General features: G+C 46.2%; 2 protein-coding genes across 6 annotated transcripts; one reads left to right on the forward strand and one right to left on the reverse strand.

Moving 5' to 3' along the window:
* Positions 1-549: 549 nt before the first annotated feature.
* Mrpl36 (mitochondrial ribosomal protein L36) lies at positions 550-3,859 on the reverse strand. 5 transcript variants are annotated; one of them, XM_052159813.1, is made up of 4 exons: positions 3,776-3,859; positions 3,571-3,631; positions 1,625-1,718; positions 550-1,359 (listed from the first exon to the last, which is right to left on the reverse strand). In XM_052159813.1, exons 2-4 carry the CDS (start codon positions 3,591-3,593, stop codon positions 1,051-1,053), a joined length of 426 nt encoding a protein of 141 aa, XP_052015773.1. In that variant the 5' UTR covers positions 3,594-3,631; positions 3,776-3,859; the 3' UTR covers positions 550-1,050. The 5 variants fall into 5 exon arrangements, with proteins under 5 accessions (XP_052015773.1, XP_052015772.1, XP_052015774.1 ...); XM_052159812.1 differs by lacking the exon at positions 3,776-3,859 and having other exon boundaries at positions 3,331-3,631; XM_052159814.1 differs by lacking the exon at positions 3,776-3,859 and having other exon boundaries at positions 1,623-1,894; positions 3,331-3,629.
* Positions 3,860-3,884: 25 nt separating this feature from the next.
* Ndufs6 (NADH:ubiquinone oxidoreductase subunit S6) lies at positions 3,885-12,595 on the forward strand. Its single transcript, XM_052159818.1, has 4 exons — positions 3,885-4,044; positions 4,933-4,986; positions 12,049-12,171; positions 12,411-12,595. Exons 1-4 carry the CDS (start codon positions 3,937-3,939, stop codon positions 12,474-12,476), a joined length of 351 nt encoding a protein of 116 aa, XP_052015778.1. The 5' UTR covers positions 3,885-3,936; the 3' UTR covers positions 12,477-12,595.
* Positions 12,596-17,554: the final 4,959 nt, after the last annotated feature.

Below are 17,554 nucleotides of genomic sequence, written 5' to 3' on the forward strand. Positions count from 1 at the left end.
TCTCCCTTAATCACTGTCAGGACCCCTCTTCTTAAAGTCTCTTACTCCTTCAGGCTTACTAACTATCAGCTGTGTACCCTTCCTAACAGCTATTGTAAAACCCCAGGAAAGTGCAATGGCTATCTCCTGTAGCTATCTTCTCAAACTATCTCTGAATTCACAGTACTCCAAGAAAACGATAGAGGGTACCAGCAGCTACCAAGTATAATTCCTTACAGGGGATAGCACGTTCACAGCACTCTACATAAATCACAGGGCCACAAAACATGCTAGTCTGGAATCGGACTACACCAGGTGAACCTGAAGTTCAACAGATTAATGGGACTTAGAACCACAAAAAAGGCACAGTGCCAAAGACCTATTCTAGGAGGAGCGTGAATCCCAGGCCCACCTTTTAACAGTGACAACTACAAGCTTTGAAAAATTGTTGGTGTCCTAGCACTCCCTGCAGAAGCTAGCATGATTTGTTACCTTCTTTGAACTGAGAATGTACTAACCTCCTCCTGAAAGCATTAGTTTGGTGGTATAAAGAACACTGCTACTCCAGAGTGTAAGAACATTCACGACATTTTTAATTGGTATCCAAAAGACATTTCTATGTAAACAAGGTTTTCCTTGAGCAAAGACTGGGATAGTTGCTACACAAGAACATCCTTTGTTCTTAAATTGGGATTAGTGTGCACCTCGCAGGAGCCTTCTGGCTCAGGCAGCCTCTTAAAGAACTTACAATCTGATGCATATGGTAACGGCAGTGAGGCAGAGGCAGGAGGTTCTCTCCAAGTTTCAGGTCAATCAGGATTACCGAGCCAGATCATGTCTCAAGAGATAAAGCTGGCTCTGTATTCCTGCTTCTTACACAGCTACAGGAACTGTAACAATCCTTCCCCAACTGCAGCTCTGGTCTGATTAGATGTGAAGGAATTGGGCTACGATGTGGGGAAAGCGGGTTCAATAAAGCCCTAAGGCCCATGGATTTTATAGAATGCTTAAGTTTATTTTTCTCTGAAAAGGTGAAATTAATTTCCCATATACACTGCTTGAAGGCAAGGGCTACATCTGTCGCTGTTTATGCTTGGGGTTGGTCTTACAGAGGACAAACCAGCGCCCACGCCTCTTCACCATGTAGCAGTCTCTACAGCGCTTCTTGATGACACCCTTGGTTTTGAAGCCCAACGAGGGCTGCAGGGACGGCAAAGGACAGCCACAGAGAAGTGAGCGCACCTCTGCGCAGGGTTTGGCGCTTGGCAACGTCCCCAGCAGAAACGAGAAGGCTCGGGGCTTCACCGCGAGGCGACTCAGGTGCAGGAACGGGTCCACCACCGAAGCCACCACGCTCCGTACAAGCAGGGCGGCCATGACCTGGGGGGAGAGAAGCTTGGTCATCGGGTGCTGCACGTCTGACTATCCCTAGGCCCTCCCCAATAAAGGTTACTTGGCGTTAGAGGTCAGAACACACTTGCCAGGCTTGTACTCGGGGCTCGGCGTCCCCACGTGCCCAGGCCCGCGCGCTCCCGGGAAGCCGCAGATTCCGGAGGCTCAGCCCGGCCAGGAACCCCGCCCGCTCTCCCCGCCAGCAGCTCTGCCACGCGCCTCTGCCTGCCCCCACGGAACCCGGGACCCACACCTGGGAAGGGGTGTCAGCGGTGGAGAGGTCCGCAATCAACTTAGAGCGCCGGTTACCGAAGCTTCCGCGTCTGCGCAGTGGGGGTGGGACGCCACTGCCAGGAAGAAAGATGGCGTATGGTCACGTGGGATTGCGTGTAACCAGCGGAGGACAACTGAGGAATATGCTTCCGGAGAGAAAGCCTTCCTTGTCTCCGTATTCTTTCTCCAGAATCCTGCACTCTAAGCTCTGCCTCTGCAGGTGCTGAGACCGCTGCGTATTTGGGAAGACCTTTGCCCATGGGAGAAAAAAAAAAAAAAGACAAAAAAGCAGGCTTTGATGGTAAAAGAAACTGCCAGCAGTGACTATATTGGAAACAAAACACAACCCAACATCCAGACAAAATGTACAGGTCATATGTTTCCATTAAGAGACATTCTGGCACACATGGGAAACCTAGCTAGTTAAGTCCCTACCCGCAAACTATGAAAAGAATCAAGGAGTGTGGAAAGACCTACACCATCACTGATTTTATACATATAAATATTAATAACTATATAATATTTATATATAAATAATATTTATTAATATAATCAGCAAACATTTAATAATATAAATATACTGATATATTAAATATTAATATAAAGCATATTAACTGTACACACAGTATATATATATATATATATATATATATATATATATATATATATAGTGTGTGTGTACAATTAATTTCCATATATATGGCTTCCAGGTGATTTGTAAATCTACCCATCTTATTTTTATGTATAGCAGAGGTAGTTACCAGTAAGGCTACCTTAGCCCTCTCTGGCTCCCAGAATCACCCTTCACACTAAGCACCTATGGGAATACCTTGACCCCAGAGTTCTATCACTTTAAAAATAATGTGGGTCAGAGAGATGGCCTGGGAGTCACAAGTGCTTGCCATGCAAGTCTGTGGACCTCAGTTCAATCCCCGGAACTCACATGGAAAAAGAGACCAGCTTCCTCCAACTTCCACTTGTGCTCTTTGGCACCCGTGTGTGTGAACTCACATGTGTGTGAAAACATATACAGACTGGGTGTTAGAGTTTAAAAAGAGATTCATCAGGGCCGGAGAGATGGCTTAGTGGCTAAGAGCACTGACTGCTCTTACAGAGGACCACTATTCTGTTCCCAGCACTCACACAACTGCTCAAATGGTCTGTAACTGGACCTGTCAGGAGATCCTGTGGCCTTTTCTTGGTACCAGGTACCCCCCCAACATGGCCATATATAAATATATACACTCATACATATAAAATAAATCTTTTAAAAAGAGGAAGAAAGAGACAAATCTGCAGAACAGGGTGTGGTGACATAAGTCTGAAATCCCAGCACTCCAAAGACTAAGGCAGGAAGATGGTGAGTACTAGGATATCCTGGGTTACAGAGCTTAAGGCTAGCCCAGACATCTTAGATCCACATTTACTGGAGCACTTTTCAACTTTGTGAGGACTTTTCATTGTGTCTTATGGCCCTCTCTGGTCATTCCTTGTCTTCAGACTCACCTAGTCCTTATGCTATGGCAGAGCACAGAAAGGTAGATGCCAGGTCAAAACCTCCAATCCGGGCCAAGAGATCCCAAAGGATACATTATAGCTTCTGACACTTTCTCAGAATTAGTGACCTGCCCCTGCTCTGGGTCTGTGGTATTACCTGTCTACTTCTGGCAAAGATGTTCACTCTACCTTGGGGTTTGACAGTGTATGCTGTTCTGAGGAAGGTTCTGACTCAGATTCAAATGAGACAGGCGAGGCCAACACATTCTCCAGAGTTAAAGACTGCGATTTGCATCAGGTCTCTACATAGCAGGGCGTTTCCGGGCTGCTTTTCCATGCTGGGTAAACTCCCTTGCAGTCTAACTGGAAACTTCACTACCGCTTCGTTGCAAAAATGCTCAGAAGGCTTCCTTTCCCACCCCAACATACACGGCCAGGAAAGTTGACTGCATGTACTGTTTCTTCTTCTGTTGAACAACTTACTTCTTTACTGAAAAAACAAAACCAATAAAAAAAAAAAACCCACGTTAAATCCTCATTTTCTCCATTGCCATAAAAGTGCACACAGTGCATCTTCAGTTTCCTTCCTCCACTGCCATTGTCACGCTAGTAACCTTTAAATACGACGACGCACAGTTAACCTGCAGTTCTGTGTCCCAGCCAGGTACAGCCGGCCCGCTAGCCGCTGGTTCGCTCAGCCACAGGACGAAATAAGTTCCACAGTACTCACCGCCGCCTGCTGTGCGCCTGCGCCGGCGCTTTGTACGACGCGCGGGGTCAGGAGTCACCGGCAAGATGGCGGCGGCGCTGACCTTCCGCCGGCTGTTGGCTCTCCCCAGGGCTGCGCGGGGTTTCGGGGTGCGAGTGTCACCGAGCGGAGAGAAGATCACGCATACCGGCCAGGTAACGGCCGCGCCCGCCATGCCTGGAACCCAAGACTGACGGTAGCAGGGAGCAAGGTGTGCTTCTGCCAGGCTAGCGCGCGGCCCTACTGGGCTCACCTTGGGGTGCAGCCCGCTGCCCAGCTCTGATTTATAGCTGGTGGCTTTATCCACTCATTCTTTAGGCCATATCGTTATATTACGTTTCACGTTTTAACAATGGTTGTTGTATTTTGGACCCCGGGACAAGGGACCGAGGTGCATGGTTTACATATCAAAGCAGACCTGGTATCCAGGTTCTCTCGGCATTCCTCACTCCCTACCTGGCATACCCTGGCCCTAACTCTGAACTTTGCAGCTCAGGAGATGGCTGCCCTTCCACCAGAGGCTCCTCTCTATATACTCTAGACGTTTTGATTTTTCCCCGCCCTGTTTTTTCTTGAGCTCTCGCCCTTTCTCTTTCTCCCTCCCTCCCCCTCATCCCCAAGGTGCTGACCGAGCTGGCCTTGGTGCTTGTGGCTAGTGAACTGGTTTGAGAGCAGCTTCCCAATAAACCTGCCTTTAATATAATCTAATCTGGTTTGAATTTACTCATTTCACTAGTGGAGAAATAACCCTAGCTTTCAATATAATGATGCCAAAAAATGAAAAACTGTGTCCACTGAAATGAAATCTCACCTATTGGAGTTGTCTACTTGTGAAGGCAGGAGCTTTGTCCCCAGTCTGCATTCCAGTCTGTCATCCCCATGAGAGACTGTTCAGTACAACTTCACGTTGCCTCTTAGTGGGTCTGTCTCTTCATCAATGAGTGTAGGCCAAGGGGAACATCGTTCTATAATATTTTCAGTCAATATGCGACTTCATGTAGAATTCGACTGTAAAAATAATAGATGGTCCTTTTTTTTTTCAGGTGTATGATGAAAAAGACTACAGGAGGATTCGTTTTGTAGATCGTCAGAAAGAGGTAAGTGAAAGATAGAAGAATTTGTAAAACTTAAACAGGTTGAGCAACTCTAATGTCTGAAGTGTATTAAGCACTAATATACCACAGTGAATTCTGCACCTTATTTGGCTGGTGGATTGTTATGAAAACACAGGCACAATTGAGGTATTGAATATAAATACCTTTAAGCTCTGTGTAAAGTATAAAGAAACAAGTGGATTTCATGTTTATACTTGGGCCCATCTTTGAGGTAGCTCAAGTTCCTCAAAGGTATTTGCATATTCTCATTGTTGGCCCCAGGCTCCCTCTTGGAAGCGATACTTAGCAAGTGCCGATTAAGTGGAAGAACTAAAGAAACTCTCACGTGTATCACATCCACCCTAGAAAACCCAGAGTCCTAAATATAAATTGTGTCAGCTTTTTTCCCCTCCTCTCAGACTACAGAGCATCCTGGAATAGTAGTTCATGTTCTCATAAGCATAATCTTGTTTCCAGTGTGGTACTTGTCATAGCATTTTTTATTGCTGAGAGAAAACACAATGGCCCAAAGCAGCTTGGGGACAATAGGGTTTCATTCTGTAACTCTCAGGTCATATTCCCGAGGGATGTCAGGGCAGGAACTTGAGGCAAGGACTGATGCGAGACCATGGAGGAGTGCTGTTCACTGGCGTACACTTTATGTTTTGCTCAGCCTGTTTTCTTATGGCACCTAGGACGAGGGTGGCATTGCCCACAGTGAGCTGGGCTTTCCCACATCAATTAGCCAAGAAAATGCCCCACAGACTTGCCTCAGGCTAATCATGTGGAGGTATTTTTCTCAATTAAGAGTTCTTCCCAGATGATCCTGGAATGTGTTAAGTTGAAACTAGCCAGCACGATATCTCTTAGATTAAAGGAAGACATACTATTAAAATTTACTCTTCCGATGACTTTTTGAGATAAGGTTTTTGTAGTTTTCATCAAATTAATTGTGCTATGCTCTCCCAGGGGTAACCAGTAAATTCAGTCTCCCACATAGGGAAAGGTTATTTAGTTCAGACACATGTAGCTATCCTGCTAGGGGAAGAAAAGAAGGCTGTGGTCTCCTCTGCCTATGTAGCTTAAGTTTCTCTGTGACATTTGCATCTGCGGCTCCTGGTCTCTTCCTTGTAATATGGTAGATCGCAGTCTATCCTCTGTGGTTCCAGAATTGTTGGCTTTCCATATCTGCCTTCAGTCACACTCTTTACTTCTATAGTCAGCTTTTTTTGTTGTTGTTCTACCACATCCCAACTCAGAGTTCCCCTGCCCTCTCTGATCTTGGTTACATTGTCCCAGTGTCTAGTTTTTGAGTTCTATGTATCAGACTCACTTGCTATGCATTATTTATCGGGGAGGTCATATTTTCAAGTTTCAGCCAGAATCCTGATACACCTAATGAATAAGAGGCACAGATACTTGTATTCTCCCCTTGCTTATACTGCAAGAAGGATCCTGAAGTCCACTCCAGGTTCAGTGAAAGAATGCTTGGATTGGTTCTAATGTCTGCCAGGAGAGAGGGAGTGGAGGATATGAATGTGTCTATGCATGAGTGGGTGGTGTGTCTGCATTAAGTGGGTGGAAGTCAGGGAACTTATCTGCTAGCACAGTTTCAGGGTGAGTAGCATAGGCTGCTACTTCTTAAGTTCAGTTTTTTCATTTGTAATACTGAGTGTTTTTCATAGTATTTGTCACAGTACGTGTCCAGGAGATGGATTGCCTTGGGAGTAGTGACCTCTGCCCTTAGTGTGGCAGGACACATCTCTGTTCACTTTTAGGTGCTGTTGTATTCCTCATCATTGTGGCCTTTGCATGTGCTCCTGCCTACTGTCCTTCAGTGTGGTGTCAGACACCTGCTGCATACAACCCCCTGCTGTGCACACCTCCGCCTCCAGTTCTCCAGTGTGCTGTTGTGTATCAGGATAATTGAGTACACCATCATGACAGTTATTTTCTCCAGTTAACTGTGCAAATGTGACATCGGAAGTTGGACACTAATGCGTATTGAGAGGATGGACAGGATCAGTGGCTTTTATTTTGCAGTGTGCTCCTGGAAATGGGGAAGTCTGTCCCAGCAGAGGTGCTGCATTTATTCCCAAGTGTCCTGGGCATTAACAGATGCTGTTATTGAGGGTGTGGCTGGACTCCACATCCTCACTTTGCTAAGTGTCTTGTGGCAGGGCTGTGGGTCAAGCAGCTGTGAAGCTCTGAGCATGGTCTCCAGCTTCATTGTCTTTTGGTTTCTGGGTAGCCTTGTGGGTCACAGGGAAGTTTAAAGGTAAACGAAATGGTAGAGTGAGCCAGTGTGGTTGGACAGAAACACTGTGCTGACAGGGAGCTGACCTGGTCCTGCCCTGCCCTGCCCTGATGGGTGGTGCTCAGACTCACTACTGTCCTGGTGTCTTGTCCTGGTACAGCACTGTCTGTCTGGGTGCATATTTCTGTGGCAGACACTTGTCTGATGAGGTGTCTGCTCAGCCATTCTGTCTTTAAACACAAATTCCCTGTTCATGGGTAGGTCACAATATTTGTTTATTTTAGTCTTGGCATTTTTTTTTTTATCCTTTTGGCAGTGCTGAGAGTGGAACTTAGGCACTACATGTACCAGATAAGTGTTGGGCCTCTGAACCATACCCATAAGAGACTCCCACTAGCCCTGTAGCTCGGCAGAAGAACGTGTAAGTCCCACATACACTCTTCCTGATGGCTGTACTTGACCTTAACAGAGTTGGTGAACCATGTTGGAATCTGAGGACTTACTCAGATCCTCATTTTCAGAGGGCTCCCCAAGATGCTGCAATTCTGCATTTGCACTGAAGTATGTGGTTTCTCTCCCCTGAACATTCTTTGACTTGTTTTCCTCTATTTCTAGTCTCTGAGTTTTTAGTCATAGGTTAGTAAATAAGCTGTATCTGTATTTGATTGGAGGTTGTGGATGACAGGTTACTGGACAGTCTGCTAGAAGGCTGGGAAGCATTTGAGAGGACCCTGGCCAGCCATGACCTGAGAGTTTCAGTGCCTGCATGGGACTCAGGATCCCGTCTTTGGTGCATCTTCATCCTGAGAGGATCTATCAGTGCTTCTTACCTTGTAAAAAAGGAGTCAGAACTCAGGTCTGATGTCCTAGAGCAGATGGTACCCTGGGACCCTTGAGTGAGGATGAGGAAGGACAGTTGTTATATGGTTGTCAAGCATGTACTGACTATAGTATAGTCCTATCCAGGGGTGCGGTGACAGCAGTCTTGCCAACACACAGTTGAGGACTTTTTGCTGTTTCTGCTGTCATACTCCGGGCTACCAGGCTAGTATGTTTCTCCCTGCAGGAGCTCAGGTCTTCACCTGTGGGGCTCGTGGGCACCCAGTGGTCACAGACAAGGACAAAACAGAAGGTCAGGAAGCCCTGACTTCTGAGCTGCTGCTGCCTCAGCTCCTTAGAAGGCAGGTATTACTTAACAGTTTGAAACTAAGCAGTTGGGCCAAGTATAGGACACTCAAGATGGTCTATTGTTTACATCTCTGTGTCGATTTTCTGTTGTCAAGGTTGAGAAACAGACTTCCCTAAGGGACAGAATCTCCTCAGAGTCTTGACCATAAAGTACTTTGAATTTAGAAGGCTGTGGCCTGTCAGAAATGCTGGTGATAAGTCAGGATCTCAGAGGATGGTGTTTATTAATAAATTCATAACCCCCACCTGGGGCTAGTGGTGTAACTTCTCTCCAGGGCAACTGCAAATTTCAACAGCCAGGACAAAGCTAGTGTCATATACATGTTGGAGGCTGCTGTGGGCACTACTACACTTGTGCTTGTGATTTACAGGTTACACACACACACACACACACACACACACACACACACACACACACGGTATCTGAATGATAATTGACCCAAACTTTGATTTAATTTTACACTGATAGCCTTCCACTCAGGGAACTCACAGCATTGGGTAGTTATCCGGGTGACATGTAGCCTCAGTTGTACATTGATCTTGATGTATTTCATAACATTTTGTTTTATCTTTAGTAATTCCATCCTAGTGTGAAATAAAGGAACATACCCTATAGGAAACCAGATTGTAGACAAATGAACTTGACTCATGTATCCTTCTGCTAAGCTACCTGGCCGTCAAGAAGAAAATGAAAGAGTGGCTCTCAAGTTTCATTTCACTCCCATGTAAAGGACACATGTCACAGTGTTGGACAGCACTGTGATGGTCCGTGACAATCCTTCCTGGTGGCTTTCTCTGGTGCCCCGGTAGTGCTTCCCCCCCCCCCCTTGCATTGGGTGGAAGAAGCAGGGCAGGGCCTGGTTAAGCACAGTATATACTTGATGTGTGGTTGGGGTGTTTACCAGCTGGGTTCTTTGTATTCCTGCCTTGAGCCAAGTTCCTAGGAGCAGATGTTAATCATGGGAGGCCAGGGCTGCCCTGCAGTAGTGATTAAATGACAGGAGGGCAGGCACCTGTCAGTCACCAGCGTGGAGGTGTCAGCTGTCCTTCCCACAAGGAGACGGCCAGGCATCGCAACTGCCCTGCTGGATTCCTATGCGTTTGTTAGTGCGGCCTTTGTGACATGCTGTCACCTGTGCAGACTCATAGGATTTACACTGTGGGGCTTTGTTTGTATTGTTGCTGCCTTTACTGCAGAGTGCCTAGAACAAGCAGCCTTTCCTAGCTGTTCTAGATGCTTATGTCAAGGAGTGCCCATCACAGGGGACCATGATCACAAAGGACTGCTCATAGGGGACTGTTACTGCAGAGTATTGTGTTCATGGGGGACTGTTCATAGAGCAGTGTTCACAGGCCATGGTGTTATGGAGGACTTTCTTCATAGGCTACTGTGTTCACAGAGGACTGTGTTCATGGGGACTGTATATGGGGAGCATGTTGAATTACTGCTGGAGAATATGCCTAATGCCTTTTGCTGCAGTACACATTCATTTTCTGTGTCTTCCATAATGTCTGCAGTGCTGAACCACAAAGGGGAGGCTGTACTCAGGGGTAATCTATAATCGATAATGTGCCCTAAGCATATCTAAGCCTTCCCAGAATGTACATATTTCTATGAATGTGGGTCTCAGGGATCTGGTGAGATGGGCCAGTGTCCTATCTTTATGGCAGTGATGTTTCCCCTGCACTCCTTCCTGGGCCAGATTTGTAGGTGTCACACCCAGCTTCGCACTCCCCAGCCTGTGGGCTGTGATCTGAGAGTGGTATTATGGCTCCCTGTCTGTACCCCGGGAAGTGCAGGGGCTGAACAGCCTCTGGTTCCAGCAGTGGATGGCTTTTTGTGCGGCATCTTAAGGCCACTCTGGTAAGGTTCAAGATGGGAAATTCACAGACCTTTCCTGCTTATAGCCAGTATACAGAGGGTGGCTCACAGGCCCAGCATGTGTGAAGTGACACAGAGTCTTGCTTATAGGCCCGATCTGCATGAAGGCTTGATAGGCCAAAGACATGAAGTCTTCACAGGCCTGCCATGTGTAAAGGGATGTGGGTTCCTCTCACAGGCCTAGCATGTATGAAGGGACTTGGGCTCTGCTCACAGGCCTGGTGTGTATAAAGGTTGTATGTGCACAGTCAGAACAGTTTGTAGCATGCAGATATTGTGCAGTTCTGTCCCTGAGCATGAATAGATGTTGGAACTCCAGTGTGCAGTTTTGGAGTATTAGCCCTCTCTCATCTTGGTGGTAGGCTGTGAGACAGTCTTGTGCAGCCATAGCCTTTTCTAGTCTCTTGACTGTGCGTTTCATGCTAGGATGTTTGAGTCATTTTAAAAAATGAGAAAGCTGTGAAATGGAAGGAAAGTGCTCAGAGTAAACTCTCAGCTGTGAAATGGAAGGAAAGTGCTCAGAGTAAACTCTCAAATTTCGCACATGGCAATGTATAGAGACCCAGGCACAGTGGTCACCTATACTCTGTTGTGTTTGGGAGAAGTGTGAGTGCATGTGTGGAGAGATGGTATGAGGCAGAGCAGGTGACACAAAATGAAGCCAGGTCTCAGCAGAAACTTGGTAAAAGAGATGCTGGTCATTCACTACTCAGTAATCTATCTGATTGATGGAGACATAGGAGTGGCCAGAGTGAAGAGTAATTAATTGGTGAGGCATATGTAAGCATCATCAAGTGACCACACCACTTACCTTTGCAGATAAATTGGAAATTTTAACAAATGGCTAATTATGTAGGAAAATAGTTAACTAAAACTGACCCCAGAAATGTAGGCCCAAGTCAGACCAGCATCCATAAAGAAGCAAAGTGTTGACATGCCCACATAACATCGGGCCCTGATGGTTTCATAGGTGGGTTCTCTCGGAGTGATCCAGTACCTCTTGCTTTATTCATGAATAGACTGCGTGGTGGGAAGCTCTGAGAGGCTTGTCTTGTGAACACAGACAGTGCTACAGTGGCAGCTGGTGTTGACAGACATGGAGCTCCAGAGTGCACATGACCCCAGGAGTGAGTGACTCTGAGAACACTAGTTACAAAGAGAAAGGGGTATGGGGACATCCCGGGCCATCGACCACAGCAAGGAGCCACCATAGCTTCTTCTTCCTGGGCCTGGGGAACATAGACGCTGGTCACTGGTCAAACAAAGTGGAATGGGATGGGGCCTTTGTAATCTAGACAAGCCTCTTGTACTGTTTCACCTGTGCTCCATTATCATTACCTGAGATCACATTCTGAGGAAATTTCGCACATGGCAATGTATAGAGACTCAGGCACAGTGGTCACCTATACTCTGTTGTGTTTGGGAGAAGTGTAAGTGCATGTGTGGAGAGATGGTATGAGGCAGAGCAGGTGACACAAAATGAAGCCAGGTCTCAGCAGTTACTGGATCCAAGGAAGGACAAAGGGAGAATTCATCCTGTTCCGAGTCTGAAAGTTTAGGATAATATGCTATTGCAGGGACACATGGTGTGTGCCTGCCTGTGTTTAGTTGACTCAGTTGTGTTTTGAATACCATTGCTCATTTGACTTAATGGATTTGGGTGGGTGCTGTACACGTAAGTTGTGTGAAATTATAAAGACTTTGTGTTTCTCTGTTTCTTTTCTTTTCCTCATTCTAGGTGAATGAGAACTTTGCCATTGATTTGATAGCACAACAGCCTGTGAATGAGGTGGACCACCGTATCATAGCCTGTGATGGAGGGGGTGGTGCCCTGGGCCACCCCAAGGTGTACATAAACTTGGTATGGAGCTCAGCAGCTTGCTGTTTCTTTGTGCTCACCTTCCCTCCCAGCCATCTGCACTGGCTCTCTGGGTGTCCCAGTTAACAGCCACAGCTCACAGTTCAGCCTGCCTTGCGTTTTCATGGGAGTTTCTAGTTGACAGTGTATTTCAAGTTCAACCTGATTTTCAGTGTGCTATCTAATTGGGATTTTGAGGTGAAATATAAAAGTATGAGATAATTCCTTTTGAATTTTTTCAGGACAAAGAAACAAAAACAGGGACGTGTGGCTACTGCGGCCTGCAGTTCAAGCAGCACCATCACTAGTGTGGGCTGTGTCCTGGTCCTCGGACTCCTGTGGAGCATCTCCACGCTTGGTGTCCTGTGTGAGGTCACTGCTCTGTGAACGGTGTCCCTTGTTATGAATAAAGGATGCTTCCACCATGGACAGCGAGTTGTGTCTTCCTTTCCTAGTGCCATATAGCAAACATGAGCAGGCGCAGATCTGCTTCTGCAGCAGCCTCCGCTCCAGTGCTGCCTGCGAAGTGTGGGCACCAGGTGCTCAAGCCGCTGCCAGTGAGGAAACCACCCACTCCAGTCCCCGACATCTCATTTAAACAAAAACAAACCAGACACTGAAAGGAACACAGCAAAGGCGTACCAATATTAACTGTGCCTTAGTAGCTGACAGTGTGCTCACGTCCCAGATTGCAGGCTCATGTGAGCTCCACAACTCAAGGATGCAGGAAACTTAAAGGAGGACATGCCACAAGGTAGGATACTCAGGCAGACAAAGGCACAACTAAGCTAGTTTTGATTTAAAAAAAAAAAAAAAAGATACAAATGCTTATGTCTCTGCAAGTGAATGGGGGTGTGGGTAGGGGAAAGGCAAGACGCAAGAAGGCATTTGTATTTTATTTCCCAGGAGAGAAAACGGGAAAAATCTAAAGCTTAGCAAGGAAACTTTTTGTTTGTATTTTTTAGTTTTTTAAATTAAAATACTTTTATTTATGTGTGGTATATGCAGGTGAGTATAATACCCGTGGACACCAGAAGAAAGCATTGGGTCTCCTGGAGCTGGAGTTACCAGGAGCAGAGTGGGCTCTTAACCACTGAGCCATCTCTCCCGCCCAAAGTTTTAGTGTTTGCTGCTGTAATCTTGCATATGCACAACGTGCATGCTGACTGTTCTCCCCCATCTCTCGTCTGTTCCTGTCTGTCTTGTTATTCTGCCCACTGCTCATGGGCTTGGAGAAGTCTGCTGGGTCCCTATGATACTGCATCACACTGTGTAGAAGACTACACAAGGCCGTTGTAGCTGGCACGAGCCATTGAGATGTCTGAGCAGAGGGGAATGCTGCAGTGTGGAAGAGTGAGTTGTATAGCTTCAGTGCTTCCTATCTGTGATGAGGTGATAAGTCATGTCTTAGTTAAGGTTTCTATTGCTGCGAAGAGAAACCATGACCCAGGCAATTCTTATAAAGGGCAATTCTTTAATTGGGGCTGGCTTACAGGTTCAAAGGCTCAGTCCATTGTCATCATGGTAGGAAATATAGCAGTGTCCAGGCAGATGTGCTGTAGAAGCTGAGAGTTCCACATTTGATCCAGTGGCAGCCAGGAGGAGACTGTCTTCCACAGGCAGCAGGAAGAGGCTCCTTCCATATGCTGGGCAGAGCTTTAGAAGGAGACCTCAAAACTCTCCCGCACAGTGACGCACTTTCTGTAACAAGGCTACACCTCCTCCAATAAGGCCACACCTCCTAATAGTGCCACTTCCCATGGACCAAGCATATTCAGACCACTACAAGTCATATATGGGATCTCCAAGGAGGTCTGAGAGTGCCAAGACCACTAGTGGCTGAGACCCTGCAACACCACCATTGGGCCTTTAAATGTTCCCTGCCCACAGTCGTCGTATATGCTTCTTTGAGATGATCATGGGCATGCGTGGAGGTTGAGGTCTGTAAACTGATTGCATGAGCACCCCAGTGGGCATTCCCAAAGTCTGGTGTGTGAGAAGGGCTTGTAGGGAGCACCAGTTCCTAGCCAACACAGGCAGGGTACGGGAGCGAGCATGTGTGCAGAGAATGAAGTACATCCCATCCAAACAGGAACATTTGACTCTAAGTGGATGGGATCTGAAAGCAGTTGCCATCGGCTATGCTCAAATCTGACAAAGCAGACGTCAAAGTCACTAGGCAGAAGAAAATGTCCACATATAGTGTGGCTGGATGGCAGAAGCACAAGGCTCTGACTGGAAATCCAGCACCCACTTGAAAGTTGTCTCTTGCCTGTCGATCCTCTGCTGGTTTCATTCCTCTGGTTTCATTTCTGCCTATTGTCAATTACTAGATTTTTTTTCCCCCTCCATTTATTTGCTGTGCTCTTCCTAACTTCCTCAGATAGATAATTTATTTTATCAGTGCGAAGCTTTTCTCTTATATTTAAAGCTATGAATTTCTCTCTAGTCTCACCTTTTGCTTATCCCCCCCCCCCCCAAATGCCGGAAGGTTGTCACTTCATTACACTCATTTATAAATATCTTAGGCATGTGGATTTTCCTCTGTGATGGGACTCTTAACTCAGGGCCTTATACATGTTAGGCAGACACTCTACCTTTAGCACCCAGTATAAATACATTACAAATGTGTTAATTAAGGATATCTTAATTAGGTTACTATTGCTGTGATAAAAACACCTTGACCAAAGCAACTGATAAAGAATTTATGTGACTTACACTTCCACTGCACCTTGGTTATCGAAGGAAATCAGCCCAGGAACTCAAACAGTTCAGGAACCTGGAGGCAGGAGCTGGCACAGTGCTGCTTACTGGCTTGGGTTCCCTGGCTTGCTCAGCCTGTCTTATAGAATGCAGTGTCACCGGCCCAGGGGTGCCCCCATCCACAGTGGACTGGGTCCCACATCAATCATTAAATAAAATACACTACAGGCTAGTCTCTTTTGGAGGCATTTTCTCAAATGAGGCTCCCTCTGCTCTGATGACCAGTTATGTTAAGTTGACATGAAACCAACCAATACAACATGGGGTACCTGGTGACCACTTGTGCTAATTCGTGTTACTGCTTCAGAATGTTCTCTGGGTACTTTCAGTCATTTAAAATCAGCAAGGGAAGGGGGGAAATGATGTAATTATATTATACTCTCAAAAAGTAAAAGTTGAATTAGAAAATAAAATCAGTAAGGTTTGTTTCACAGTACATTAGGTGGCTAATTTCTAGGAAAGTCTTGTGTATACACACATATATGTGTTTGGCCAGTCAGTGAGGGACCAGGACCTCTCTTCCCATCTCACCCTTTTCTTCCATTTTAGATTCATTTATTATTTAGTTTTATTTTAGTTTAGTTTTATGAAGACTATGGTTGAGACTGCTTTTAGCTTCTTAACTAATGTCTTTTCAGTGACTGGCCTCTTTGAGAGTTATGAAGAGATTTTTTTTCTGTAACATTGTGCTTTCAAGCCTGTTTTCCAGCCCTTAGTTTGACCTTCATTCAGATATTCTGAATGATAATATCTTCATTCTCAACCTGACAGGTTTAAAATGACCTCCGAGTTACCTCTGGGTCCCTGAGAGGGTATTCTCAGAAAGCTTTAACTGAGGAGAGATGTGGGTGGCATCATCTCATGGTCAGAGGCCCCAAAATGAATGAAAGGCAAAAGGTGCAGGGCACCCCCTCCCTGGCTTCTGCCTGGGGTGCAGTGTGAGCAGCTGCTCCCAGTTCTTACTGCTGTCTTGGCTTCCTGCCCTGGTGGACTGTACACCAAGACTGCCTGCCAGTCAGGGTAAACTGCTTCCTTGAGTTGCTGTTGGGTCTATTTCCATGGTGATGTCATATACTACAAGTGAGGTCCGATTTGGAGCGTTGCCATTCAGTGTCTTATCCTTTTGTCCCTTAGCTGGGGGTCTTACCCATTCTCACCTGATGTTATTGCTAATGCTCTAGGTTTTTTGTTATTTTTTTTTTAGATTTATTTATTATATGAAGTACACTGTAGTTGTCTTTAGACACACCAGAAGAGGGCATCAGATTCCATTATGGATGGTTGTGAGCCACCATGTGGTTGCTGAGATTTGAACTCAGGACCTTTGGAAGAGTAGTCAGTGCTCTTAACCATTGAGCCATCTCTCCAGCCCAACACTCCAGTTTTATTCTTCAGTCTTTTCCTGACCGGTTTGTCTCAGCTATTCCACACTCCTGCTGCTCCTTTGAGTAGGAGAATTATTTTATTATTCATGTTGGATACATCAGAAGTTTCCTTTTCAAGAAACAAAAGTCACATGCAAGCTGGATAAAACGTCAGCAGCTCACATGGTGAAAACATCCTGGTCTTCTAGGACATAGGTTACAGGTCTCCATGAAAGGTGGGTGTGAGGGAAGTAGTCAAGGCTCTGAAAGAAATGGAGGCCAAGGTGTGGGGAGACACAGATGTCCGTCTGAGGTGAGCTGGTGTCAGGCTGTGCTGTGAGTTATGACAGCTAAGTATGAAGACTTATATATAAGGATACTTGTCGAGGTCTGTTGGCAGTGGACAGATCATATTAAAAACGTAGTCCTGATTAGATTTCCTTGCTAACTCAACGAGATGACACAAAGGTGTAGAAACAATGATTCATTGCTGGCTAGAATAGCTACATGAATTGAGGGTTCAGAATATGTAAAATGGCTCCAATGCTGGCCACTCTGAAGCCATGTGGCTCATGTATGTGCTCATATACAGTTATCTTTACTAGAAAAGCGACTAGGAAGTTCTGGGAATTAGGTTTAGGGGGTGGAGGAGGGTGAGTGTTGAACATCTTTGTATTCTTTATGAAATTTTGATAGTAAATGTGTGACATGAATATAGTGTTCCCATGCAAAAGGTTTACAAAGAAAACATCTTACCAATTGCTGAAAATTTCAGAGAAGAGAAAAATTAACCACGTTTATTCAGCCACCATGTTGGCACTGTAGTCAGTTGGTGGTGCCATGCTGATAGAAGTGACTGCAGGTCTTGGTAAACCACAGTCCTACATCTGCATTGCATTATGTCCTGCTGCAGTTTCCCACCATGCCCTGCTGCAGTCTCCCGCCATGCTCTGCTGCAGTCTCCCACCATGCTCTGCTGCAGTCTCCCACCATGCTCTGCTGTAGCCCTGCTGTACTCTCCTACCATGTCCTGCTACAGTCTCCCACAATACCCTGCTGCAGTTTCCCACCATGCCCTGCTGCAGTCTCCCACCATGTCCTGCTGTAGGCCTGCTGTACTCTCCTACCATGCCCCACTGTAGTCTCCCACCATGCCCTGCTGCAGTCTCCCACCATGCTCTGCTGCAGCCCTGCTGTACTCTCCTACCATGCCTTGCTACAGTCTCCCACAATGCCCTGCTGCAGTTTCCCACCATGCC

This window comes from Apodemus sylvaticus, chromosome 16 (genome assembly GCF_947179515.1).
Source record: "Apodemus sylvaticus chromosome 16, mApoSyl1.1, whole genome shotgun sequence".
NCBI lineage: Eukaryota > Metazoa > Chordata > Mammalia > Rodentia > Muridae > Apodemus > Apodemus sylvaticus.

Excerpts from the sequence above, each read along its gene's own strand:
- Mrpl36 (XM_052159812.1), bottom strand. The coding sequence starts at position 3,407 with ATGTGTTGGCCTCGCCTGTCTCATTTGAATCTGAGTCAGAACCTTCCT. Across the intron at positions 1,719-3,330 it reads ATACACTGTCAAACCCCAAG|TGGCGTCCCACCCCCACTGC; the intron begins GTAGAGTGAACA and ends TCTTCCTGGCAG. Across the intron at positions 1,360-1,624 it reads CCGCTGACACCCCTTCCCAG|GTCATGGCCGCCCTGCTTGT; the intron begins GTGTGGGTCCCG and ends CTCTCCCCCCAG.
- Ndufs6 (XM_052159818.1), top strand. The coding sequence starts at position 3,937 with ATGGCGGCGGCGCTGACCTTCCGCCGGCTGTTGGCTCTCCCCAGGGCT. Across the intron at positions 4,987-12,048 it reads TTGTAGATCGTCAGAAAGAG|GTGAATGAGAACTTTGCCAT; the intron begins GTAAGTGAAAGA and ends TCCTCATTCTAG. Across the intron at positions 12,172-12,410 it reads CCAAGGTGTACATAAACTTG|GACAAAGAAACAAAAACAGG; the intron begins GTATGGAGCTCA and ends GAATTTTTTCAG.